Raw genomic sequence first — 23,784 nt, 5'->3', positions numbered from 1 at the left:
CAGGAACTCCGCTGTACCGTAACCCATCTTGTAGCCATAGACGTGGGCTGGATCTTTCGCGGATATGGTGGTAGTACCCTGCGGATCCGAAGTATGAGACGGACGACCCTGTTTGAGACACCATGTGCATTGGCATGCACGAGAACCCAGCTCTGCGGCTGTCTTGGAAGTCGAAAGAGTAGTAGTGATGTTACCGCAGTGGCAGCTACCGGTGTGCGTATGGGTGTGCTTTGCCCTTGCCCCAGACACCAATGTGTTATGCCGAAGTATTGGTCGCAATAGGGCCGCGCTGTGGATTGACGTCGTCCGAAGGCTTCGAACGGCTGACATGGCGGGTATGGAGTGGTGTCTATGGCGTTGAAGATGGGCATTCTCGCAATAAATCTGCGCCGAGCTTCAGGCACGCTGGGACGCCTGAAAGGAACGAGATAAATGGCTTCGGACCGCAACGCAACGACTTCTCCATTCGCAGCATTCCTGCAGAATTGAGAAGTCCCCGCTTACTGTGCAAGAACATGTATAGCGGATCTTTCAAGGCACCATTGCACACTAGACATGTCTCATACGATAGAGATCGTTCATCGGCTTGTCATCGAAGGAGGTCGAAGATGTCGCATTCTCCATGGAGCTTCGTTGCGGTCTCGAGAAATGCAGCGTAGCCCGAATTGATGGTGCGCAGGTGGCCGAAAATGACTTCAAACCACATTCTCTCGGGCACATTTCGGTCCGTCAGCCAGTTATAGATGAAAGTGATTGGAAACCCAAAGATATCAATCGCAGCCAGGCCCATGCCGGGTCGGACAAAATATTCAAGAGACTGTGCGACCTGAAGAGCCATACGGCACGCACGCTCCGCGCCGAAGATTTCTCCCGGCCTCAGCGGAGGAGTGACGTCCGTCTGGCGCTGTGGCTGCATGCTATCGAGTGCATCTTCCATACCTGCTCTGACTGTCCAAAGGAAGACGTTACCGACCATGTAAAGCAAGACTTGTTGCGCGAGATCGATGTTTGGATAGCAGAAGTACGTCGGAAAGATTCGCAAAGGGCTATCAATGGGTAGAGACTGGTATAACTCCGAAGGCTCTTCCGAAACCAGTTGCGTGACGCCGAGATCGGAACAGTGCGTGTCAAGACCATCCCGCCAGTCTTTCAGCTGCGCCGTAAGCACATGGCAAGTCTCGATTAAGGCGCGTGCAATGGCTTCGGCGTCTTTCAAGTTGCCCTCGGAGGCCAATCGTGAGACAGTGTCGAGTTGTTCGAGAGTTGACGGGAGACCTTGCAGAATGTCAAAGAGCAGTAGAAAGTCAGCCCGTGAATCTCCTGGCGCAATCGTGCCACCGGGAAGTTGAGACCAATCCGCTTTGCGCTTGCCAATCGTGCCGACCAGCTAGAGAACGGTCAGCTGTGATGAAGAACCAAAGACGCTATTTGAACCAACGCTTATCAATCTGGAGCCGGAGACAAGCTCTCGCCCGAAGTCCGAAGAGTGGTTTCTTGCGCCCCTAGCATGGATCAGTGCAGAAATGCCGTGTGCATGGAACAGCCATCCTGATGCACCTTCGCGATTGGCCCGGTGTGACTTCGATGTCGTCAGTGACTGCGCAACCCTTGAGACTCGAGAGTCACGTACCCAAAGCAGATTCAACACCATCACACATGCCAGAGTAGTATCTCCAAGAGCTTGTGATCTGGCGTCCAGCCTCTTGGGCAGGTTGCGAATGACCCGCCCACAAAGCAGTTGACTCTGCGATTCCGCACCCAGATCGCCGTCATGTGCAAGGCACTGAATAGAAAGTGCACTCAAGGCGTCGGAGAGAAGTTGGTCTGTGCTGGAAAGCTCGTATGCACTATGTAGCCAAGCCGTAGTGCACGTCGCCGAGGTTGCCGTGGCAGAAGTCTGCGGCAGATAGACGCCAAGGAAATTGCCGTGGGTCTGAAGACGGTATGCCGTTGCGAGGCAAGCCTGCGGCACATTTTCGACCGACGGAAGAGACGCTCCGGACTCATTGCTCTTGGTTTGATGCCTATCTCTGGATGCATCCCTTGGCGGCATAGGTTTGGGACCGCAGCGTACGAACACGACATTCAGCTGGTCGCCGTAGACGCAGTGGATGCCGCGCTTGAAGCAGAGTCCGCAGCTAGGACTGGCTTCATCGCACTGAACAAGTTAGGCAGTGTATCTTAGTCGGCATCCGTTATACATAGGTTTTCTCCGATCGGAGCGTAAGGGGACGACTTACCCTTCGGCGCCTAGCGCGGCAGCCTTCGCATCCTTTCGATCGCCGGAAGCGAGCCATTCTGACGGCTCGTGGAACGTTGAGAGGTGCCATGAGTGGTCATGGTGACCAAGACAGACAGTCTTGATATTCGAGCAAAGTCACACTGGTGACGAGGATGGGCTGTGACAAAAGTTGTAGCGCGCCAAAGAGTCGTTGGAGAAAGGTGCTAGTCCCAGCAAGGCAAGTCGCGCGCCGCTAGGAATAATGCTGCATCCGGTGTGTCGGCCGTCCTTGCTAGGGGACAGCCACCATAGATCTGCATTGGATCTTGCATGAGAGCTGCCAGTGTGTGCATCGTTGCCTCAATCGTGTATATTTGTAGCGCACTGCCTGGTCTCGGGTCTGGCGTCCATTCCAATCTGGTCAGAGAGAGCCGACACGGATCGTCGGAAGCCTCCAGTCGAGTTCCCGGATGCAAAGCCCCGGAAGCACTTCATTGTAGATCGGCTATGCTTACATTACTGCCGGCCCTGCCTTGGCTATGGACAATGGTAATCACCAATGACTTCTTCTGCGACACATCGAGCCGCATTATTTCATTCACCAGTCCAATCCTCTGGCGCTAAAACGGTCTCGAGATGTTGTTAGCTGCGTAGTATTCAGCCAATTCCCACGGGCCAAAATCAGGCTCGCAAGCAATGCCTGCCTCAGGAAGGCTTCCATGAACGAAATACTGCTGAATCTTCTCTGCAACGCATTTGCTCGGACTGGGAAAGATGCCGTGTCCGTACCCATTGTGTGCAAGAACGACGCTGCCATCGAAGGCCGAGCTGGCATTGTAAGCACCGCTAATCGGCGTCGTTGGGTCAAACTCGCCATTGACCATGAGAATTGGATGACGCGTCTTCACCTTGAAGTCGCCGCGGTATTGTTGCTTATCGGGCATCTTCCAGGATGCGCACGGCCAGACTGCATTGTAGAATGCGCCAAACCCCCGGCTGTGATTCAGCTGTTGAGCGAGGATAGGAAAGTACTCTTCTAGTTCCGCGGTCTGAAAGGTTGCGTCGCTGCACCGAATTCCATCGATTGCGTCCACGCCGTGGTTGTATGGCTGGGGCGCGGGGGCTGACGAGTTCGCGGGACTCGCTTCGATTTTGCCCGTCAACATATCTGCGAAGATCTGAGCAAGCTTCGGCCATTGCTTCGGATAGTACAGTCTCTGTTCGATGAGTCCGAGTATGGCAATGTATGCTTCGAACCCAGCAGCTGTGGTCGTGTTCTTGGCCGCAGCATAGATCAAGGCGTCCATTGTATTCCAGATCTCTGCCTTCGAAGTTGTATTCAACTCTGTGACAAGTGCACAGTCCTTGCCGTTCTTCCAGCACTCGTCGATAAACGCTGCGAATGCTTTGTCGACCGCTTCGAACAGCTCGGGGCGATATCCAAGCTGCCATGTATGAGGGTTGACATTTCCGTCCAAGAGCATGCGATCGACACGTTCGGGAAACATAGCTGCGAAGTAGAAGCCAAGTGCTGAGCCATACGACCACCCGTAGTATCGCAAAAGACCATCTTCTCCGAGGGAGTCTATGATTGAGATCATGTCATGCGCCACTGAGCCAGTGCCAATGAACTCCCCAGTCCCATTGTTTGTGGCATAACAGTCTTCGGCCTTCTGTCGAGCAATGTCCCAACCAACGTCGATGAAATTTTGGGTAACATTGCTGCTCGGAAGGGTGCGGTAGTCGCCGCGTCGTACGGGGTTTCCCGTTGCAGCGCTTTCGCCTGTGCTGCAATTGAACGGAATGGTATTGCCTGTGCCACGAGGATCCCACGAAATGAGGTTAAACTGGCCTCCAATGTTGAGATGAAGGCCTGACTCGGCGACGAGAGGCAACATTTCCGCCGCTGTGCCACCGGGCCCGCCTGGGTTGAAGAGGACGCTACCAAGGACTGGTTTTTGAGTAGCATTGACTCGGAAGAGATCGAGCTGAATCTTTTCCGAAGTGCAAGGCTCATCGTAGTCCAAGGGTACCATCAGATTTGCACAGTCGAAGGGTGTGATTGGAAAAGGTGCAACGAGATCTGCTATCTGCTTGTTGACTTCTTGACACGGTGCCCAATTCAGTACCTCGTGCGTCTGAGGCAGGCCAGCGACGGTCACTGATAGTCCAGCGAGAAGGAGTGCCCAGCGTTTCATATTGGCAGTCGTGTTAGTAGTCTGCAGAAGAGTTGATCACTGAGAAAAGCGGCAGCTCTCTAAACCAAGGCTAGCTGATCGTCTCTGCCGCTCTGGTGCAGGCCGAACTCTTCTTTGCCGCATTCCGGTCCATAGCTCAGAGTGACTGTCTCGAATTTATAGAGTGGTGGCTGGTGTCGTTGTCCCTGACATGGTCGCTGCACCTACCGTGATTGAATGAGCGCCCGCTACGTCATGAGGACCGCGTGTCGGAGCTCGACACTTGTGCCGACCAGCGTGCTCCGAGAAATGCGTACTCTGCCACGTCGTGGGCAGATTCATGTCGTTGAAGGGCTCTATCTCCGCCAGGAGATAGATGGGGGTCGATAAAGGACACGCGGGGGCCGCGGACATCAACCCCATTCTGGCTGCTTGCGGCGCTGTTGCTGGATATCTATCTCATCAACATTTCGTTGACCGTAGTACCGACACCGTCACAACCAGATGGGCCCAGCCTTGAAACGCGTGAAGATCGGTGAGAGGCCTCAGGTCGCCGACGGAAAGCTGGTCGTGCCATGACGTAATCGTGTCAAAGTGATTCTCCGACGTCGAAATCGCAAGCGCAGTCTCACTGCGACATTGTAGCTTGTAGCTCGTTCTGGCAAGTCGCGCGCCTACGATGACGGCGCATGCTACTTCGCACGCCCAAGGTCCAAATATGCAAGATGGCTGATCCTATCTGCTCGAACCGCGTGCTTGGTGCCTTTTCACGCCGGAGCACGCGTGAAAGGTGACACACGGCATCGTGCTGATCAAGAAGCGATACCGGCGCGACATCTGGACACGCCTGCCGCGGTGCAATGGTCCGGGGCACAGCCTGGCGTCGGTACGTCTCAAGGACTGAATGAAAGAGTTGCAGACGTTGGCGTCCCGCCGCAAGACCATAGAAGGTAAGCCACGAGTGACAGCAGCTGCTATGAAGAATGTACCAGTCTGATGCCTTCGCACTTCTCGCTCGCCCTAGTGCAGTGCACTCTTGAGGGACGATCCTGGGCCATATGCGTCGCCTTGTTGAAGGACATGTGCGCAAGCGCTGCCTGCGGCAGTCCAGGCTGCCTTTGCGAAGAACGCCCTCAGTCTCCTCGAAGCTGTCTACTCGCCCTCGTCCAATCCATCCGCGTCGTCATCCAAGCCCGACAGCTTTCTTCAATCCGTTGTCATGCGCATCGCGCGTGTCCGACCGCCTAGTGTACGGAGTTTCAAAAATACAGGCATATATCATTTGGGCCCAGTTCTAGACCAAGCCAGGCTTTCGGGCGGAGCATCTGGAATGGTCGCAGGAGCCTGAAGAGAGGGTAGCGACAGGAATCAGGAACGTTCGATGACCCGCCAATGCCGTATGAATGCCGGCTTTTCGGTCAAAGTCCCGATTGCGCGAGTACAACAAGCACATGTGCCATACTGCCAACACGAAGCGAAGGCGGCGAGGTCTTCGGCAGTCTAGGCCTATTCGACGCAGGTCTTTACGTACACGTGGCATCAGCGGACATCGTCCGAGCGATGACTAAAGCTCTGCGCTTGCTTCATTAATGCTCTTGACTGACAACTTCATTCTCTACATCCTTTTGTACTGGGCTTGGCACACCTCCACGTTTCGTTCCAACACAGCAAGCGGCGAAGGTCGCTTAAGACTCGACAATATCTCACTACAAAACTTCTCGATGTTGCGACGCCATGATTCGACCCTTAGTCGTTATCTTAGAACACGGAGATCTCGCATCGCCTCCCATTGCGCGAATGCCAAGATCCGTCACGCCATTCCGCAAGGTGCTTGCACCATATGGAGGTTTTGGGCGCCACGAGGCAATCATGGCCTATACTCTCGCATCTGGATGGATTGGGCGTATGGACACAAGCCCTGCTATGCGGCAAAGCTCGTGTGTCTTGCATGAGGCTCTACTCCTTCCGGCAAGGTAACAAGATGGCCAATTCCATGCCCACGAAGGCGCAATGTTCTGCCACGAGATCTTCCGAGTCGCTTCTGCAGAAATTTCGGTGACTGGGATGGTATATGAATGCTCTGGAAGTTGTTTCCAGGGACGCTTGCAGACTTCTCAGGATCTTTGTGATTGGTTCTCGATCGCAACCAGTTTGTCGCAGCGATGGCAACTGTCCCAAGGCGCAAGTGGTGGAAGCTTCAGTGGTACTCCGACGACGACACACCTGAGGAGCGACGTTTGATCGTGAAGCTCGACCTCATCATCGTACCTTATGCTGTGCTGGCATACTGGGTCAAGTACATTGTATGTTCACTCACGCTCCTCTCCCACCCAAGGCGCACTATTCGCGATGAAATTCGTGGACCGCCGTCGTTCATCCGCCGAACGTGCTAACAGCTTCCGGGCAGGATCAATCCAACCTCAACAATGCTTACGTTGCCGGACTCAAGGAAGACCTCGGCTTCAAGGGCAACCAGCTTGTCCAGCTGCAGACCTTCTACGTCGTCGGCGCCGTTGTTGGCCAGATCCCTTTCATGTTCCTGTTCACTTACATTCCCATGTACTGGACCATTCCGTTCCTCGACATTGCTTGGGGTATCATAACGCTGCTGCAATACCGAACACAGTCCTTCGCGGAGCTTGCTGCTTATCGGTTCTTGGTTGGTTGGTTCGAGGTATGATGCTCTTCTCGATGCTACGTTACAGCGTTGACAAGAGATAGGCGGCATTCTTCCCGGCGATGCATTATGTCTTCGGTAAGCCACATGCCAGCTGTTGCCGTGATATACTTCTGATCGTTTCCAGGCTCATGGTACAGAGGTCATGAGATCGCCCGACGTGGCGGCATCTTCTATACAGGTCTATCACTCGGCACTCTCACTGCTGGCCTCATACAGGCCGGCGCTTCAGCCCGTCTTGAAGGTGTCAATGGTCTTGCAGGCTGGAGGTGGATGTACATCATCTGCGGTAGGTCTTAGCTGTCGTTGCTGCTGACTACTTATGTACTGACGAGTACGCAGCTCTTATCACCATTCCCGTTGGTATCCTTGGATACTTCATGATCCCTGGCACTGTCGATCAGCCAAACAAATGGATCTTGAAGGACTCAGACGTCGCCATTGCCCGCAAACGTCTCGAGAGAGCTGGCCACAAGACGAACGGAAAGCTGAAGCTCAGGAACTTCAGAAGCATTGTTTCGAAGCCTCAATTCTGGACAGTCATCCTCGTCGATGTGCTCTTTTGGCAAGCTGGCACACACATATCTACTGGTGGCTTCCTACTCTGGATCAAGTCGTTGGGAAGATACACTAAAGCACACATCAACGAGCTTGGCACAGTGGCACCGGCTCTTGGCATCTTCTACACTCTGTTCGCTTGCTTCATGTCGGATCTGTTGATCGGTCCAGCGTGGGCGATCACCATGGCGTCAAGCTGGAACGCACTCGGCTTGTTGATCTTGACGATCTGGAATGTGCCAGAGTCTGCCAAATGGTTCGCATTCTGCACGGCATATTCTGCGAATGCATTGTCGAGCGTCTTCCACGGTTGGGTAAACAACTTACTGAAGGACTCACCAGAGGAGAGGTCTTTTACGCTGGTTTTGATCAATGCGATCAGCCAGTCTTCGACCGCGTGGACGCCCCTGCTAGTGTTCCCAACCACGGAGGCACCAAGGTATCCAAAAGGCTTTGCATTCTGCTTGTCTATGGCGCTTGCACTCATACCTGCCAGTTGGGGTTTGCATTGGTATCTCAGAACTAAGGCGCAGTCGAAGCCTGTTGCCGAGATCGAAGGCGCGCATGGCGAACTAGTCAAATTGGCTGACGGTGGTAAGGCACTTGTTGATGTCGTTGACATCGGTTCCGCCACGCCGATTAGTGAGTCTGGGGAGAGGATCTCCGGTCATGGGGCGAAAGGCAAGTGAGGAGCGATAGATGCGAGGTCAAAACCTCCTTGCTCGTGCTGCACAGCTTAGATTTAGAGACACTGGTCACGGACAATTCATGACAGCAGATAACAGTCAGACAGATGTTCTTCGGCTGTAGCCTTTGAAAGCGAGCAGCCGGTCTACGACGTAGCCGCGAGCCGTTGCGCAGGGACGGGCGCAATTTCTGGTGACGGGAGTGACGCGCTCGGATAGTCGGGTTGGCGCCACTTCGGCTATCACACAGGTTGGCGTGCGATCCTTGGTGCGGAATGCACGAACAGAGAGACGGAATACGGTTGGTGTCAGAGCATGCGTAGACGGTATGCCATGCCTTTATTGCAGGGGAGGCGAGCCTCGTTGCCTAGAATGCCACGAACGAGGCAGATTGTTGCGACGAAGAGGTGATGGGCTTGGCGCTGCCGACACCACCGCCCATTGAGTTCACGGCCGACACCAAGCCATGACATCATTGGCTGCCCTCTCAATTAGACTACGTTGCACTCGGGCGAGTGGCGAGTGCGTGTCTCAACCTCTGCTTCCCTTGTGATAAGATGCAATGGCGCAGAAGTCATCGGCCATGCAGCCTACGAGGAACACGCCCTCAATAGACACAGAGCAAATGGATGAGGCACAGCGGACAGACGGCTCGCTCACGCCAAGGGCGAGTTTCGAGAATCGGGCTAGAAACCGCGTGGACAATCACGAACATAATACGGCTCTTGGTTCTCAACACACAGACACAAGCGATGCCCAACCTATCGGTCATCGGAATTTCAGTTTGCCAACGGACCACGGCCATGGTTTGACGCAGCCGACCACCACCGCAAGCAGCATTCGGTCTGCGAGCTATGCGGCAAGTGACTACAGTCCTTCAGTCAACACAGAGACAACGCTGCTCCCGGAATCATCTGCAGGTCGCTGGGATGCGCGTGGCTATCCCCGCAGAAAGTCCAGCGCCTCCGTCACTACGGGAAGGAAGGTATACATGGCGTTCTGCAACACTGTCGATGTTGTAGTTCCGTTAGACATGAACGATGATGCGACCAGCATGCGCGAGAGCTCGCTATACAGGACGGCCAAGAAGGTTCAGAATGGGCGGAGGAAGAGCACTCTGGGCGGGATGCAGCAGGTTGGAAGAGCGAATTGATTCGGTGATGTGGGCTGATTTTGGTATCATTATATATTTCCGCCATATATCTCAATGGAAGCTGTGGCTTATTTACGAGAAGGCCGCCTTGGTCATGACCTGTCTATCAGATACTGACCATGCTTGCATAGCCATCCAGCTCCCTAGCCCAGCAACGATGTTGACTGACGCCGAAGAAGAACTGCTCGAGCAAACCCTGTCCATCCTGAGTGATCTTGAAGTCGGTGCTTAGCTTTACCTTCGCCCCGCCCGTGACGACTCCGTACCATTCCTTCACTCCATCGCCTTGCGCAGCATTATCGACGACCTGATAGCCCTCTGCCTCTGCGATAGCCGCTTGGACGAGCTTCACACCCTCTCCGACACCAGCGACGGCCTTGTCATGGCCAAATGCTTCGCGCACCCAGAATCTCGACAAGCCATTCGTGATGAGCGTCTTGATCGAGTCCGGACTGCCGTTAGGCACAATAACCGCGTCGAACATTGTGCTGCGCATGCCATTGAAGTGACTCGTTGGCTGCGCAGTGTCTTTGCCATTGGAGGCGGTACAGGGCTGGCGTTTCGGCGCAATGGTGAAAGGCAATGCCATCTGGGATTGGATGGCACTGACAATAGCTGAGTAGCTTGCGTGGTCATAGCCGTCTGCGATGAGGATGGCAATACGCCGGGATGCGATTGTGGGCTCGGCGGGCATGTACTCGAGTTGGGAGAGACCCTTGGCCTTCTTGCCGTGGTTCTTGGCTTTCGCTTCGGTGGGTGTTGGGGCGCCGCACTTCTCTGCTACAGCCTGCGCCAGTGAGAGATCGATCTCGGTCAAGCGGTCCACAATTCGGGTGTAGACAGTCGGGTCTTCGCAATGATCAAGCTCGAAGGAGAACGCGTTGGTCATGTGAAGCTTCTCGATCGGCGACAAAGAGTTGTAGAAAAGCTGTGCATGGGAGAGATAATCTGACCATTTCGGACCCGAGGGCAGTGACCTGGACTTGACGCCGAACTCGGGAGCAGGGAAGGACTTGAATCCATCCTTGGCGCCGGTATGGTTTGCCGGCGGATTGGCGGTGAACCGGTTTGGCCAGTAGTTCACCTGGCCTTTGGTGATGGTGTGGCGTCCCTGGCCATCGCGGTTGAAGTTCATGTATGGACACACTGGCCGATTGATGGGAAGCTCCTCCCAGTTGATCCCAAGTCGTGATAGCTGCGTGTCCTGGTAGCTGAAATTCCTGCCCTGCAAAAGAGGATCTGGTGAGAAGTCGATTCCCGGCACGATGTGAGATGTGCAGAAGGCAACCTGTTCGGTTTCGGTGAAGTACTCATCGACGTTCCTGTTGAGCTCAAGCTCGCCGATGTAGCGAATAGGGATGTCCTCCTCGGGCCACAGCTTCGTGGCATCGAAGATGTCGAAGGGGAACTTGTCTTGATCCTCGTCCTTGATGACTTGAATGCCGAACTTCCACTTGGGAAAAGCGCCATTTTCGATAGCTTCGTAAAGATCCTTGCGATGGAAATCTGGATCTTGGCCAGCAAGCTTCAGAGCCTCATCCCAGACAAGAGAGTGAACGCCGAGCTCAGGTGTGAAGATGAACTTGACAAACACACGCTTTCCCTCCGCGTTGATCAGGGAGTAGGTGTTGACGCCAAATCCCTGAATCATTCGGTAGGATCGTGGGATGCCTCGATCTGACATGTTCCAGTGGTACATATGCGTGGACTCTTTGTTGAGGTACACAAAATCCCAGAAATTGTTGTGTGCAGATTGACCCTGCGGAACCTCATTGTGCGGCTCCGGCTTCACCGCGTGGACGATGTCCGGGAACTTGATGCTCTCTTGGATGAAAAAGACCGGAATATCGTTGCCCACAATGTCCCAGTTGCCTTCATCTGTGTAGAACTTGACTGCAAACCCACGAACGTCACGAACGGTGTCGGCACTTCCCCGGCTGCCTTGGACCGTGGAGAAGCGAAGGAAGACGGGAGTCGTGCGTGAGGTATCGGTCAGGACGCCAGCCGACGTGACATCGCTCGCGCTTTCGAAGAGCTTGAAGTGGCCGTGGGCAGCGGCACCCCTGGCATGGACAACGCGTTCGGGAATGCGTTCATGGTCGAATCGATGAATCTGCTCTTCTATCAGTACTGTCGAAAGTCACGACGATGGCACATACCCGTTCGCGGCCGATTTGATCCTCCAGATAGTGCGAACCAACCCGTCCATTCTTCTCGTCGACGTTCTTCAACCAGTGATCCAGGTCATCAATCTTGACGCCGAAATCGGTCGTGGTGTTCTGTTTGGTGTGGGCGTCTTTAATATCGCGCTGGAGATCAGCAATCTTCTTGTTCTGCGTCATTCCGGCGGCGACTGTAGTCAGTGTTTCTTTGGCACTTTGAGCAATTGATCCCATCCTGCTTTCTGAAAGATCTGATATGGGTGGCAATGGGACAGCGAGCGGACAGTCCGGGAGATATGTACCTACCTGTTACCTGCGATCGGAGCTGTCGTCATGGACATGGCTTTCTCGCCCGTCATGGAGACATTTGTCAATTCCCATGGTAGCGGTGTCTGTGCAATGATTCAGGAACTGCTAAGCAGGAGCATTGTTCCGGACGCAATTGCAAACCCTCGCTTCCCTCGAGGCTCCACGTTTGAAACCGGCTTGAGCTCACTGGAGGACGCTTAAGCGGCTGCCTCGACTTTTTGCAAAGGTTTTCAAGGGTCCGACAAGTGTCGATGAGCTACGCGCCTCGTGAGTAGCGGAAGGTGTAAGCTCATGGATGATGGTGGAACCTGCTCTGGCGCCCTGGACGGGTTTTTCGCTCCGGACTGCTCGATCTGTCCTCTTTCAACGGCATAGTGGACTCGTAGAAGGCAGATCACGGAGACTGAATCCGGCACAGCAAGATCGACTGACGTCTGTAATTGATGGCGAGAACGCGGAAATGTAGCTCGTCAGAAATTCGGTGCAAAACAACGGATGACACGATCCACCAACCACAGCCAGCGGCGGTGCCGCGGCTCGTTCCTGCTCTACGGTCGCGAGGAGGGCCAACTGTCTGCTTGCAGGCTTGTCCCTCGTCGTCGCATGTTTCCACGTCGCGTCTGCTGCAGCATCGCCATTGAAACGCATAGCTTGACTTGCCACGCTCACCACGCGAATCGCAGACGTATTCGGCAAAACGCGTCATGCCCGGTTGCAACGCGTACTGAATGAACAACGTTTATGGCCCAGTGCGGTGCAGTGCGCGAAGATTCGTCGCAATCATGATACCAACTGGATCTACATTTGTGCCCGTCAAGAGCAGAGTCATGCCCTTCTCTAGCTGCCTAGCTGCACAGTGCGCCCTCGCCAAGCATTGGGCGACTCCAGATCCCTGCACAGAGCTTGTGGACCATCTCGAGCACCGACTTTCATGCCAACCTTGATCCTTGAGGCAACTTCCACCAGACCAACTACCACGCTCGGCTTCATGCGTCCCATCACCAAAGCTGCACAAACTTGCCGACCTTCCTCCAGGTAGATAGGGCGTAGTACCAGTCGAGCTTATTGATCTCTTCTGCTTGCAATGTCCTTCGCCCTGTATGGAGATCTACATCGCGTGGATCTCTCATTTTTGTCCGGAAGGCTACCTTGTAGCCAATACCAGTCACCAGGATCAACACCAGGCCGAACATATACTGGAAGAACGACTTGGCGTTCGGCTTATCAATATCCTGCCCAAATTGTCAGCACTGCTTGATGCACGGGTGAGGAAGACTTACTATCGGGTAAAGGGCGAGGTAGAAGGAGCATCCAGTGTAGAAAGCACCACAAATCAGGAGCCAAATCGGTGGCAATGGCCATAAGGAACACTTCCAGGCATATGTCTCGTTGAACAGTGGATCGTTTTGAGCCTTCAATGCTCTTCGAAAGCCGAAGGACGTGATGGCGATGACGATCCAGACGACGAAATACCCTGTCGATGCGATCTGAACAAGCCAGTTGAAGACCTCGATTCCGCCTGCGCTGAGATTGATATATGTCAGGAGGATAGCTGTCGCTCATGTGATGGCGACAGCCCAGCGTGGCCGCCCAGCGTTGTCCACAGTGGCGAATCGTGAAGGAATGAGGTCTTGCGCAGCCATGGACCGCAGCATCCGCGAGGCGATGAAAAGGCTCTCGGCGCCGATAGAAGACACGGCACAGACGATTACCACATTCAGAAAGTCAGGAAGACCTATAATGCCGGCCTCGTCGATGGCGATGACGAATGGCGATGCTGAGACACCAGAACCGCCGAAGAGCCGGGCATTTGTTGCTGGTATAAGCAGACCAATGAAGATCATTGACAAGCTGTAGAAGACAGTCACTCGGATCGGAATGAGGAAGGCAGCGTGCGCAACAGCATACCGAGGATTTTTGGCCTCGCCAGCGACAAACCCGGTGAAAGTGTTGTCTAATAATTGTCAGCACAGCTCAGTCACATAGTCCAGGTTATGACGAACCACCAATGGCGGAGACTGCCAGCAAGACACAGCTGCCGAACCCCTGGAAGCCATTCCTGAAGGCCAGTCCGTCGTGCCAGGTAGAGCCGTCTTTGACTTGTCCGTTCGGGCCAGCGCCGAGCACAAGACAGAGGCCCGTGATCATGAATACGATCATCGCAATTACCTTGAGTAACGCGGTGCCGTACTCAAACCATGCGAACACCGAAACTGGTACGCAGAATATGACGATCATGAGAACCAGAAAGATCGTGTCTGCGACAGTGGTCAGTAGGCTGACGAGCGCTACGGTGCCGAAGACTTACACCAGACTGCCGGATGCACCGTATCGCCTGCCCAGTAGCCGACCACCGTTGCAAAGAAAACAGCCTCAGCCGCAATGATTGCCGTCCAGCCAAGCCACATACTGAAGCCAGCGCAAAAGCTCAAAGCCGGATCCACGAATCGATCCGCATAGTCAATGTAGTTGCCCGAGCTGATCAATTTACTGTTAGCCCAAATTCTGCAAGAATTCTTCTGACTTACACAGGAAACGAGATCGTCATCTCGCTGACCGTCTGAAGAATTGCCCATACACAGGAGCAAACAACCAGGAAGGAAAGCAGGAGACTGCCTGGTCCGCCATTGCGTAGCATGAGGCCTGATGATATGAAGAGCCCAGCTCCGATCTGTCCGCCGAGTGAAACGACCTAAATCATCAGTATGACTCTGACCAGAGCTCAGGTCGTGCCACTCACATGGATTTGGCGAGAGGTGAAGGAGCGGTGTAACTTTGCTTCTTCATGTCGCACAAGAGTTCCATTAGCAAGCTCCTGGGAATCGCCAGTGGACTCAACATCGACACTGGCCTCGGCTGCTTTGCTGTAGTCGGGCTTGGAGGCATGGCCGGCGTCGATACTCGACGATTCGTGCTGCGTGATGGCCATTGTCCGCGAGTGGCCTTAGAGAAGGCTCGTGCATAGCCTCAGAAGGAGCCGGTGCTTCTGAAAGTGGAAGTTCATGGCATTTGTACATGAGAGTGGCCATCTTTGGCGACCTGTACAACACCAAGCCTCTGATATCGGAGCAGCAATGGGCCACGCGCTATCAAGATAAGGTTTACTTCTCTCCAGATTCTTGATAGCGAAGAAAGTATTGTGTCCACGAATGTTGGGCCAGAGAGCCAGCGTAGTATGAAAAAGAGTGGGTTTCCGAAAAGTCCAGGAAAGTGGAAGCACGGTTTCGGCTAACACTCGGCGGCACCGTGGAGTCAAGCGTGGGATGTTTGCGGACTGCGGGAGGAGATCTCCGGACAGCGTTGAGTCCACGAGGTTTGTTGCAGAGCCAGGGTCCTCGAGGCGCGATTGCCGATCATGGCCATGTCATTCTCATGATTGACCGCTCCATATATGGTCCATAAGCCACATTGATAGCCTAAGCGGGTCGAGGGGTGCATTCGAACGGAGTCTCGGGCGAGGCATGGCTTATACTCGAGCACCCATCGCTGAGCCAAATCCCGAGCCTCTATAGCTCGCATCATATGTGAAGTGATGGAGCAGTCAGGACGGGTGAAAGCGCGACAATGCTATACCTTGTGCAATCGGCTGAAAGTGAGTATGAAAGGCACTGTTGCGAAAGAAATGTGCATAGTCATGCTGGCACTCGGCCGTCTTGCCTCTCACAACATGGCTCTGGGCCGCTTCCATCCCGGCAAGTCATTGAGGTCAAGCAGCTCTGCGGGATGAGGCTCGGGAGCATCTGCGGGACGCTTTGCATCCGGTCGCCATCTCCATTGCTGTCGTGTAGCTGGATCCAGCTTACTCTCGAGCATATCTACGATGTACTTGCCAATGATTGGGAAGAACTTGAAGCCATGCGCGGAGCCTCCGACCGCAAGGCTCAGGCCAGCATGCTGCGGGTGATGCGAGAACAGGAAGTTGTAGTCGTTCATATCGGCATCCCTGCAGTCGTGTGAGTATCGTTCTCAGCAGACGTGGGACTAAAACTGCATGAAGACTTACCAGCAGATTCGCGTTTCGAACCATTCTCGATGCTCAAGCTCAGGTAGCACTTGTCCAATGAACGATCGCATTGCTTTCTCGATGTGCGCAGGCAAGCCATCGCCGGGGTAGTCTGTTCGGTATCTCGGCAGTGACAGTCCGCGCCGGGTGCCGGCGTAATTCGTTACAAACTGCATGGCTGAGCACTTAATGATGTCGTCCTCCTGTGGTGGAAAGAGGAGACCTGTGCGCGTTAGTATACGGAAGTGGAGGGAGGTTGTGCTCTACGTTACCTCCCGTCATATGTGCCACGAGTGGCATATCAGCATACTTCTTTGCCTCATTCTTGGTGAGTTTGATATGTCCTACTGAATGGCCCTTTGCAACTAGCTGGCCCTTGAGATCTAGCAACGCAGCACTGTATGCTCCGGCGGCCAGGACCACGTGATCTGCGTAGTGCGCGTTGCCGTTCCGGCATCGCGCTCCGATACATCTGCCGCGTTCATCGTACAGCAGACAATCGACCTGACCTGCCGAACCGCTGATGTATTTGACGCCTCTGTTCATCGCCGCTTTAGCCACGCGATTCAGAGCTTCTCGAGCATTAGTCCAGCCAGCACTGCCGTTCCAGAAGGTACTCCAGTCGGCCATAGGACCTCGCAGAACTGGCCATCTTGCCTTGATCTGCTCCGACGATATATCCTGTGCGTTCTCGACACCGAGCCCTGCAGCGGTGGCAGAGCATTGCCTGATCCATTCACTGGCATCCTGGTCCGACGCCAAGATCCAGCCCGTGCGCGAATACAGTCCAGCGTACAGACCATTCGGGTCTCGCCATGCGTCGATTGCTTCCGTTGCCATCTTCACGTACAATGGATCCGCATAGTCTGCACGGACTGCTTTGTTGAGATCATTGCCAGCTGCCTCGCAAGATGGCGGGGCAGACCGGTCAAGAACTGTGACTGATGTATAGCCCCGTCGAGTGAGCTCGTAGGCGGCGGCAGTCCCGAAAGTGCCGCCGCCCACGATCAAGAAGGAAGTCGTTAACGCCATGATGCCAGGGACATTTGCTGAGATATTCTCAGAGCTCTGTGGCTGATATGAGAACGTGACATGAGACAAATGCGTCGGATAATGTCAGGATCGTGCGCTGCTGGGGGTGGTATCACCGCAGAAAATGATACGCCGTGAGATGCCCATAAGGATGAGTTGGAACTCGATCTATTAATGATCCGTTGCCGGTCTTCCGACACAGACTAGCTTCAGCCTGCATGTTGTACAGGCTCGCGCAGACTAGGCCCAGTGAGACCCCATCGTTGCGCAGAATAGTCAGTATTGCGCTGACTGCGAAGTTTGCCGCTCAATAGACGGCTTATAGATAAGAGTAGTTTTGTGGAATCGCGGTTCCTGGAGGAAGTCGAACGCGCCTTGACTTCCGGGCTTGGCGTGGGCTTGATGGAGAAAAACACCGCCCAAGCCCAATATGTGGCTTCGTATCGAACTACCTCATGCTCCTCGCACAGAACACCATGGCCGGCCCCGCCAACCCGGCATGTTGACCAGCGGACGAGCCACCTCATCGGAAACGTAGCGCTATGCGTACAGCTGCATCCAAGATCCTATGAGATCAGGTCTGGGGACTCTGGACACAGCTTTGGTAGCAAGACAGCGGTCTCGCGAAGGATGTCGACAATGCAAGGGTATGTACACAGTCTTGGACAATGAAGCCGCGCGCTGACCCTCTCTCGCTCAGACCGGCGGCGTCGCTGTGATGGCTTCAGACCCAGATGCAGTAGTTGTGTCAATCGTGGCATTCAGACTTGTGACTATTCTCTGAGTCTGAAGTGGCAGAAGTCCTAGTCTACGCCAGCCGCTGCAGGCCCCGTAAGATCGTCATCGCTACCTCTATCGCTCCCGTTCCGTAGCACAAGACATCTGCTCAACACCACCTGCGAAGATATTCGCCGCCACTGTGACGAGCATGCTGTCAGCGGCCGGTCGGCAGGTGGAAAGGTTACTGGCAGCTTCCGCCGCTTCGACGCAGGCTCCTTGGATGCAGTGAACGTGTGCCACCCAGAGACGGCTGTTTTCCGGCGCAAGGATGGAGAGCTTCTCTTTCGTTATTGTTCGTCCCTTCACCTGACTAACTCCCGATGCCCTCAACGATGCTGATACACACAGATCACGACGTTGTGTGCCGTCGGCGAGTGATGATGATCGACACCGACAACAACGCATTTCGAACTATAGTCCTACCACTGAGCCACGAATCTGAAATCCAACGGTACGCCATCATGGCCTTCGCTGCAAACGACCTTCGTAATCGAACCCATCTCCCAGCTGTCGCAAGCTATGAGCTGAGCCTACTTGAGCACAAGCAGAATGTCCTCTCGTTGCTCCGATTGCATCATCGAAAGTTTGACGCACACGCCACGACTCGGAATGACCGCGATGCACTGTTGTTGACCATGTTCCTTCTGACGTATCTTGACATTGCAGATGGAACAACTTGGCAGTGGTCAACCCATCTTCAGGGCTGTACCGCTGTTATACACCATTTCGGACAATTGTATGGATTGTCGGCCTTTTCTGCTGAGGTGTTGGGCCTCGTCTATTCGTGCCTCAATCTTGTCGATGTGTTCTTCGACGCGACACAGCCGAATTTGGTCGCCAGTGGCGCGCCGCTTCTGTCTGCTGTTGTTTCGAGCATCCTACCGGTCAAACCGCGGAAGGAGGACAGCATGCGCATCGATGTATATACAGGACTTTCCCCGGAATTGCTTGACATCATTCACACTGCGAGCCGCTTAAGTCGCCAGCGCCACAGAATCCACATTGATCAAGGCGTCTCTGACACTTCACTGACCGCGGCGAAATGTCTTTACCAAAGGCTACAAGACTTGGACCAGCATTTTCCAGGTCGTGATGACCCTGGAGACTACGTGCTCCTGACGGCTGAGGCGTACTTGGAAGCGGCGCATATATACTTGAACCACGCGGTGTTCGGCTTGCCCAGATACTCAGCATCAATCTGCAATGACCACCATCCCCGACTGCTGTCGATCCTAGAGCTTCTGCATCAGATGGAAGGATCGGATGTCGGCTGCATGCCGTATCCTCTGTGGCCTCTCTTCATAGCTGCCAACTTTGCTTGCGAAGATCAAAGACATCGAATCCTCGACCTTTTCGCATCGCTGCTCTGCCATCGGCCCAGAAGCAATGTTCCGATGGTACAGACCGCAATCGAGACGATCTGGAAGCAGCAAGACCTCGATCACGAAACTAAGAGCACCGTTCTCGGAGACCTGGCGTGGCGCAAAGCACTGGCAAGTCTGGGATGGAAGTTGGCCTTGATCTGACCACTCGTGGCTTTCGAAATGAAATCTAAGCGTCGATACGGAAGGGCCTACAGTCTGGCTTTTTCAACAACTGCAAGCCCACCAGATCGCAACCTGTCCGCTGCGTCGTCGACCATCTCGTCCACGATCTCCTTTGCGCTGCCTTTCTGACTGATCAGTCCTGCGACCACGCCCATCAGCTGCGGATGCAAGTTGTCCGTCACTTGCTCGTCATCTGGATGCTTGTCCGCGTCATGCTGGACAGGCAAGATGCCTCGGCCCGTCAGCTCTTTGATCTCCTCCTGGCGCTTCTCCTCCCAATTGGTGATATAGTCGGTTCTTCGGACTCGCAAAGGACGGCCCTAGTATTCGTTAGCTCTACGCTCATCAGCGCTTCATCAGCGCTTCTAGACGTACTGAAAATATCACCGTCCGCACAGTATCATCAACAGTCGCGCTGATCACCGAGTCCTTGTGCGCATTCGATACACCAGCCTCATGCGCGACAAGGAATCGCGTTCCGACCCAGACGCCAGAAGCGCCCAGCATCAAAGCCGATGCCAGACTGTCGCCGCCCGACACTCCGCCAGCAGCGATCACCTGGACCTCCTGTCCAGTGAACTTGCTCCTCTTACCCTTACAAATCTTGGCCACAGCCGGGATCAGAACTGAGAGTGGAATGTCTCCTGTATGGCCGCCGCCTTCACCGCCTTGCGCACAGATCAGGTCGACGTCCAAATCCAAGCACTTCTGGACGTGCTTTGGATGCCCAACCATGTTCATGTACATGACTCCGCCCGCATGAAGACGGTCCACGGCAGCACGGGGTGGCACACCGATCGCAGAGACAAAGAGCTTGGCCTTCGCGTCAACAACAACGTCGATTAGCTCCATGATCTTCCCTTTCGTGTAGTCATAGCTGGGAGACCGTCAGCCACACATTTCCGTGGACAAGGCACGGCCATACTTCGTCTTCCGCGCGTTCCCTCCAACCTGTGGCAGCAAGATATCCACACCAAAGGGCGCGTCCTTGTCGTTGAAATAGGACTTGAGCTCATCGATCTGCTGTTGAAGCCCGTCCGGGCTATAGCCGAAGCCACCAATGACACCAATCCCGCCGGCATTGCTCACGGCTGCGGCGAGTTTCGGACTGGCCGCAACACCCATGCCGGCGAGCATGATCGGGTGCTTGACGCCGAATAGGTCCGTCAGTGGCGTGCGGATCTTCTCTGTCGGTCCCGTTAGAACAGCAGCTATGGAGGGACAATACCCACGTGGAGTAGCATGGTGTGATGCTGGTCTGCTATCGATCGTAGACCGTATAGTTACCCGCTGCGGATTGCGAGACCCGTGAACAAGTCTCCGTCACAGAAACTTCGACTTAAGTACAAGCACGAAGCCCAGCAACAAGCTTCACCTTCTATGTCTCAAATCTTGCGCTGCCAACAATGGCAAATGCCCAGTGTCAGCAGCATCTCGCTCCTCGGATCTTGGCCTCGTTTGTGAAGGGAAGCCGTGAAAGCCTCGGTCCGTGGAGTTTACCCCACAGCATGTCAGGCACGCAGTAGGGATGGGTGTGGGGGAAAGGGGCCTGTACTTCTGCATCTGCTTTGCGACAACACAGACCGCAATGGTGCCAATGTTGTGTGTCTTCATTGCAGACATGCTGTTCGCATTGACATCGATGGCAGCCTTCCGCGTGTTATGTCCAGGTAGGATAGCTTATCAAACCTCAATGTATCTAGACAGAACCGTCTACAGTTTACTCCGTGACTACTTGGCCCTCCTAACAGTGGATCAAACAGACATAAATTATGCTCACCACGTTGCGTGCCAGCTCATGCCTGCGATCGCGAATACGTCGCGAGCCTGCTGCCAGGCGGTGAAGAGACATTGATGGAAGTGTCAAGACGGGGAGACGCCCTTACGTTATGGTGCACTGCCGTTATGCTCGTGCAATTGACAGCCATGATACAGATACAAGATAAATGCAGTCCTCGTCCGCTCAACGTATTTGAGCTTGCAGATACCAGAAAAGCCAGTCCTAGTCCAATCAGCATATCCACGCAGTCAATATGCCTTCAATAGTGTCTCCTGTCGATGGCGCCCGCCTGTTCTACACAGACTATCGACCCTCCGCCACAGGCTCTGACGAATCTGCTTCCCCAGCGTTCTCTCCAGCAGATTTAAGAACAGCTGCTATTCCCCGAGACTTCACGCTCGTGTTCCTTCACGGGTGGCCCTTCTCGTCAGAGATGTATACCCACCTTACCCTGCCCCTCTCCCAAAACCACCACGACCGCTGCATCGCACCAGACCGCCGCGGCTTCGGCAGATCCGAGTGGACTGGTCCGAAAGACGCCGGAGAGATCACGTACGAGACCTTCGCTCACGACACAGTTGCGATACTAGATGCAGCGAACATCACCGGCGACTGGGCTTGGGTTGCAGCTAGCATGGGTCCGGGCGAGAGTGTGCTTGCTCAGGAGATCCTGGACCGAGCAGAAGTGGGAAGCAAGCTGCAGAGGTTGGGAGCCGCGTGCAAAGGTTTCCTATGGCTGGGTCCAAGCCTACCTTACCCATTAAAATCAGATGCCAATCCCACAGCGCCAGGTCGCGAAGTCTGGGATTCAATTCTTGGTGGGTTCCGTGCGGATCGCGTTGGGTTCGTCAAGGTCGCGATTGATGGCGTCTTCGGTTCGAGGAAGGAGATGGGTCTAGATATTGTGAGTGTGCTCCGATGCGGCATTGTGTCGAGCTAATGTGTATAGGAATTACCGCCAACCAAGATCGAGTACTTTGAGCACATCATCCGCCAGGCAGATGCTCTTGCAGTCGAGCGCTGTCCGATCATCATCACGGGCAAAGACTTCTCGGAGAATCTTCGCGGGCTGAACAAGCGAGTATTGGTGCTGCATGGCGATGGTGATCAAGGTACGTAGCCGTTGTTGGCAAAGCCCAGCCGTACTGATTCATGGCTCAGGAATGCCAGCATCTGCCAGCGCCTTGCTCATCAAAGACCTCGTGCCCAACGGACTCTGCGAGGTCAAAATCTATGAGAAGGCCGCGCATGGTCTATTCCTGACGCATGCGGACAAAGTCATGGAAGACTTGCTACAATTTATCGTATCCGTGTCGGCCGCCTGATGTCGTCGTGTCCGCGTCGACAATCCAGCCTTACCGTTATGCTTGCGCTGTTTTAGTGGCCTTCAAGGCTTTATTAGCAGTATCGCAAGACTTTTTCATCGGCACTTTTAGGTCTTCCAAGCTCTGATTCGTGGTCAGTGTGCAGTGGAGTGCACCTTTTGAGTTCACGCCCTCAGCCTTTGCGTTATGCTCTTGGCTTCCTTCCCAAATACTACCATGCCATAAAAGCAGGGCAGCCCGCCGCGGTCGTGATGGCGAGACGTGTGGTCCACTGCATAGATCTACAACAGCCTCTTTCTGTCATTCTTGTGCAATGGGTCCGCCAAAGAGAAAGGCACCCGCCTTAGATGTTCCCCGCAAGGACGAAGATCCCGCGGAACGAAAACGCATACTGAATGTACTAGCCCAGCGACGATATCGCCAGAAACGCAAAGAGCATCTCAACAAGCTCGAGGCAGCCACCCTGTCCTCGACTGCAAACAGCGAAGCAGAGAGAGATCTCGTCGATTCTCAAAGAAACCACCCAGACGTCAACCAGCGGCAATTCAACTCGCTACCTCCAGAGCAAGCTAAAACTCCCTGCCTGCAGGACTTCCAGGAAGCATTTCCGCCAGACATATTTGACGAACAAGTACCGATCGGGAACGGGTACAACGCCTTCGATCATGCTATCGCCTTCCCGGATGACCTCCAACTCACCGACAGCCTCTGGCCCTTGCCATCCCTCCCGTCCTCGCCACGATCGTCACATACCTCCTCCCTGACCTCATTCTCGTCCCCCACATCTTCCAACGCGTCTCCACCAAACGCCATCTCCTTCCCAGACGAACACAATCTCGGCATTCCCTCCCTCGACCTAATGCGTGGCGCCCACTCCATCGCCCTGCGCCTCGGCCTCCTACCTATGATGTGGGACCTCGAGGGCGTCTCTCCTTTCGTCCTCCCTGAAAATGCATTCGCGGACTATTCCCACCTCCCCAAAACCTCCAGCCCACCGCACTACAACGCCGCGTACCACATCACCCACTGGTCGATCTGCTACCGTGGCCAACGGTGCGCGATAAGATGTTGCTCGTCTTCTCTACGCCGGTGGAGATCCGGCCGCCTGCGGCTGCGAAGCCGACGGCACTCGTGGATTTCGTGTACGATCTGGAGGATGCAGCGGAAGGGTCGCGCATACATGGCGATGATCCGTTTTCGGATCAGAATTGGGAGGTCGGCGAGAAGCTGTTCCGGGATTGGTGGTGGGCGTTTGACTCACAGGTTATTGCGAGGAGTAATGCGCTGAGAAGGGAGAGGGGGGCGCCGCTGTTGGGAAGAGGGACTGGGATTGTCTTGGGTGAGGTGACTTGAGATCAGCACCATATGCAATTT

The 23,784-nt window shown here is 54.5% G+C and overlaps 10 protein-coding genes across 10 annotated transcripts; 4 read left to right on the top strand and 6 right to left on the bottom strand.

Moving 5' to 3' along the window:
- Positions 1 to 589: 589 nt before the first annotated feature.
- On the bottom strand, positions 590 to 2,297 carry AB675_11643 (uncharacterized protein; the record flags this gene model as incomplete). The annotated part of the gene is made up of 4 exons (XM_018140509.1): positions 590 to 1,387; positions 1,439 to 1,579; positions 1,631 to 2,158; positions 2,241 to 2,297. The coding sequence occupies 4 exons, from the start codon at positions 2,295 to 2,297 to the stop codon at positions 590 to 592; spliced, it is 1,524 nt and encodes a 507-aa protein (XP_017994618.1).
- A 544-nt stretch (positions 2,298 to 2,841) lies between these two features.
- On the bottom strand, positions 2,842 to 4,419 carry AB675_11642 (Tripeptidyl aminopeptidase; the record flags this gene model as incomplete). Its single annotated transcript, XM_018140508.1, has 1 exon — positions 2,842 to 4,419. The coding sequence occupies one exon, from the start codon at positions 4,417 to 4,419 to the stop codon at positions 2,842 to 2,844; it is 1,578 nt and encodes a 525-aa protein (XP_017994621.1).
- Positions 4,420 to 6,560: 2,141 nt separating this feature from the next.
- On the top strand, positions 6,561 to 8,322 carry AB675_11641 (putative transporter SEO1; the record flags this gene model as incomplete). Its single annotated transcript, XM_018140507.1, has 5 exons — positions 6,561 to 6,701; positions 6,806 to 7,072; positions 7,120 to 7,153; positions 7,203 to 7,364; positions 7,418 to 8,322. The coding sequence occupies 5 exons, from the start codon at positions 6,561 to 6,563 to the stop codon at positions 8,320 to 8,322; spliced, it is 1,509 nt and encodes a 502-aa protein (XP_017994608.1).
- A 559-nt stretch (positions 8,323 to 8,881) lies between these two features.
- Positions 8,882 to 9,472, top strand: AB675_11640 (uncharacterized protein; the record flags this gene model as incomplete). Its single annotated transcript, XM_018140506.1, has 1 exon — positions 8,882 to 9,472. One exon carries the CDS (start codon positions 8,882 to 8,884, stop codon positions 9,470 to 9,472), a length of 591 nt encoding a protein of 196 aa, XP_017994615.1.
- Positions 9,473 to 9,578: 106 nt separating this feature from the next.
- Positions 9,579 to 11,868, bottom strand: AB675_11639 (Catalase A; the record flags this gene model as incomplete). The annotated part of the gene is made up of 2 exons (XM_018140504.1): positions 9,579 to 11,585; positions 11,632 to 11,868. The coding sequence occupies 2 exons, from the start codon at positions 11,866 to 11,868 to the stop codon at positions 9,579 to 9,581; spliced, it is 2,244 nt and encodes a 747-aa protein (XP_017994614.1).
- Positions 11,869 to 12,941: 1,073 nt separating this feature from the next.
- AB675_11638 (Amino acid transporter 1) lies at positions 12,942 to 14,872 on the bottom strand (the record flags this gene model as incomplete). Its single annotated transcript, XM_018140503.1, has 7 exons — positions 12,942 to 13,175; positions 13,224 to 13,451; positions 13,518 to 13,897; positions 13,947 to 14,201; positions 14,252 to 14,421; positions 14,472 to 14,635; positions 14,684 to 14,872. The coding sequence occupies 7 exons, from the start codon at positions 14,870 to 14,872 to the stop codon at positions 12,942 to 12,944; spliced, it is 1,620 nt and encodes a 539-aa protein (XP_017994617.1).
- Positions 14,873 to 15,603: 731 nt separating this feature from the next.
- AB675_11637 (L-pipecolate oxidase) lies at positions 15,604 to 16,978 on the bottom strand (the record flags this gene model as incomplete). Its single annotated transcript, XM_018140502.1, has 3 exons — positions 15,604 to 15,886; positions 15,947 to 16,169; positions 16,219 to 16,978. The coding sequence occupies 3 exons, from the start codon at positions 16,976 to 16,978 to the stop codon at positions 15,604 to 15,606; spliced, it is 1,266 nt and encodes a 421-aa protein (XP_017994597.1).
- Positions 16,979 to 19,331: 2,353 nt separating this feature from the next.
- AB675_11636 (putative nitronate monooxygenase) lies at positions 19,332 to 20,549 on the bottom strand (the record flags this gene model as incomplete). The annotated part of the gene is made up of 4 exons (XM_018140501.1): positions 19,332 to 19,625; positions 19,681 to 20,182; positions 20,231 to 20,492; positions 20,534 to 20,549. 4 exons carry the CDS (start codon positions 20,547 to 20,549, stop codon positions 19,332 to 19,334), a joined length of 1,074 nt encoding a protein of 357 aa, XP_017994613.1.
- A 789-nt stretch (positions 20,550 to 21,338) lies between these two features.
- AB675_11635 (Non-heme chloroperoxidase) lies at positions 21,339 to 22,410 on the top strand (the record flags this gene model as incomplete). The annotated part of the gene is made up of 3 exons (XM_018140500.1): positions 21,339 to 21,989; positions 22,035 to 22,197; positions 22,247 to 22,410. The coding sequence occupies 3 exons, from the start codon at positions 21,339 to 21,341 to the stop codon at positions 22,408 to 22,410; spliced, it is 978 nt and encodes a 325-aa protein (XP_017994624.1).
- A 313-nt stretch (positions 22,411 to 22,723) lies between these two features.
- AB675_11634 (uncharacterized protein) lies at positions 22,724 to 23,763 on the top strand (the record flags this gene model as incomplete). Its single annotated transcript, XM_018140499.1, has 2 exons — positions 22,724 to 23,335; positions 23,401 to 23,763. The coding sequence occupies 2 exons, from the start codon at positions 22,724 to 22,726 to the stop codon at positions 23,761 to 23,763; spliced, it is 975 nt and encodes a 324-aa protein (XP_017994602.1).
- Positions 23,764 to 23,784: the final 21 nt, after the last annotated feature.

The sequence above is a fragment of the Cyphellophora attinorum genome, assembly GCF_001299255.1.
Source record: "Cyphellophora attinorum strain CBS 131958 chromosome Unknown Contig54, whole genome shotgun sequence".
In the NCBI taxonomy this organism is placed as follows: domain Eukaryota; kingdom Fungi; phylum Ascomycota; class Eurotiomycetes; order Chaetothyriales; family Cyphellophoraceae; genus Cyphellophora; species Cyphellophora attinorum.
This window is presented reverse-complemented; position numbering and strand designations above follow the sequence as displayed.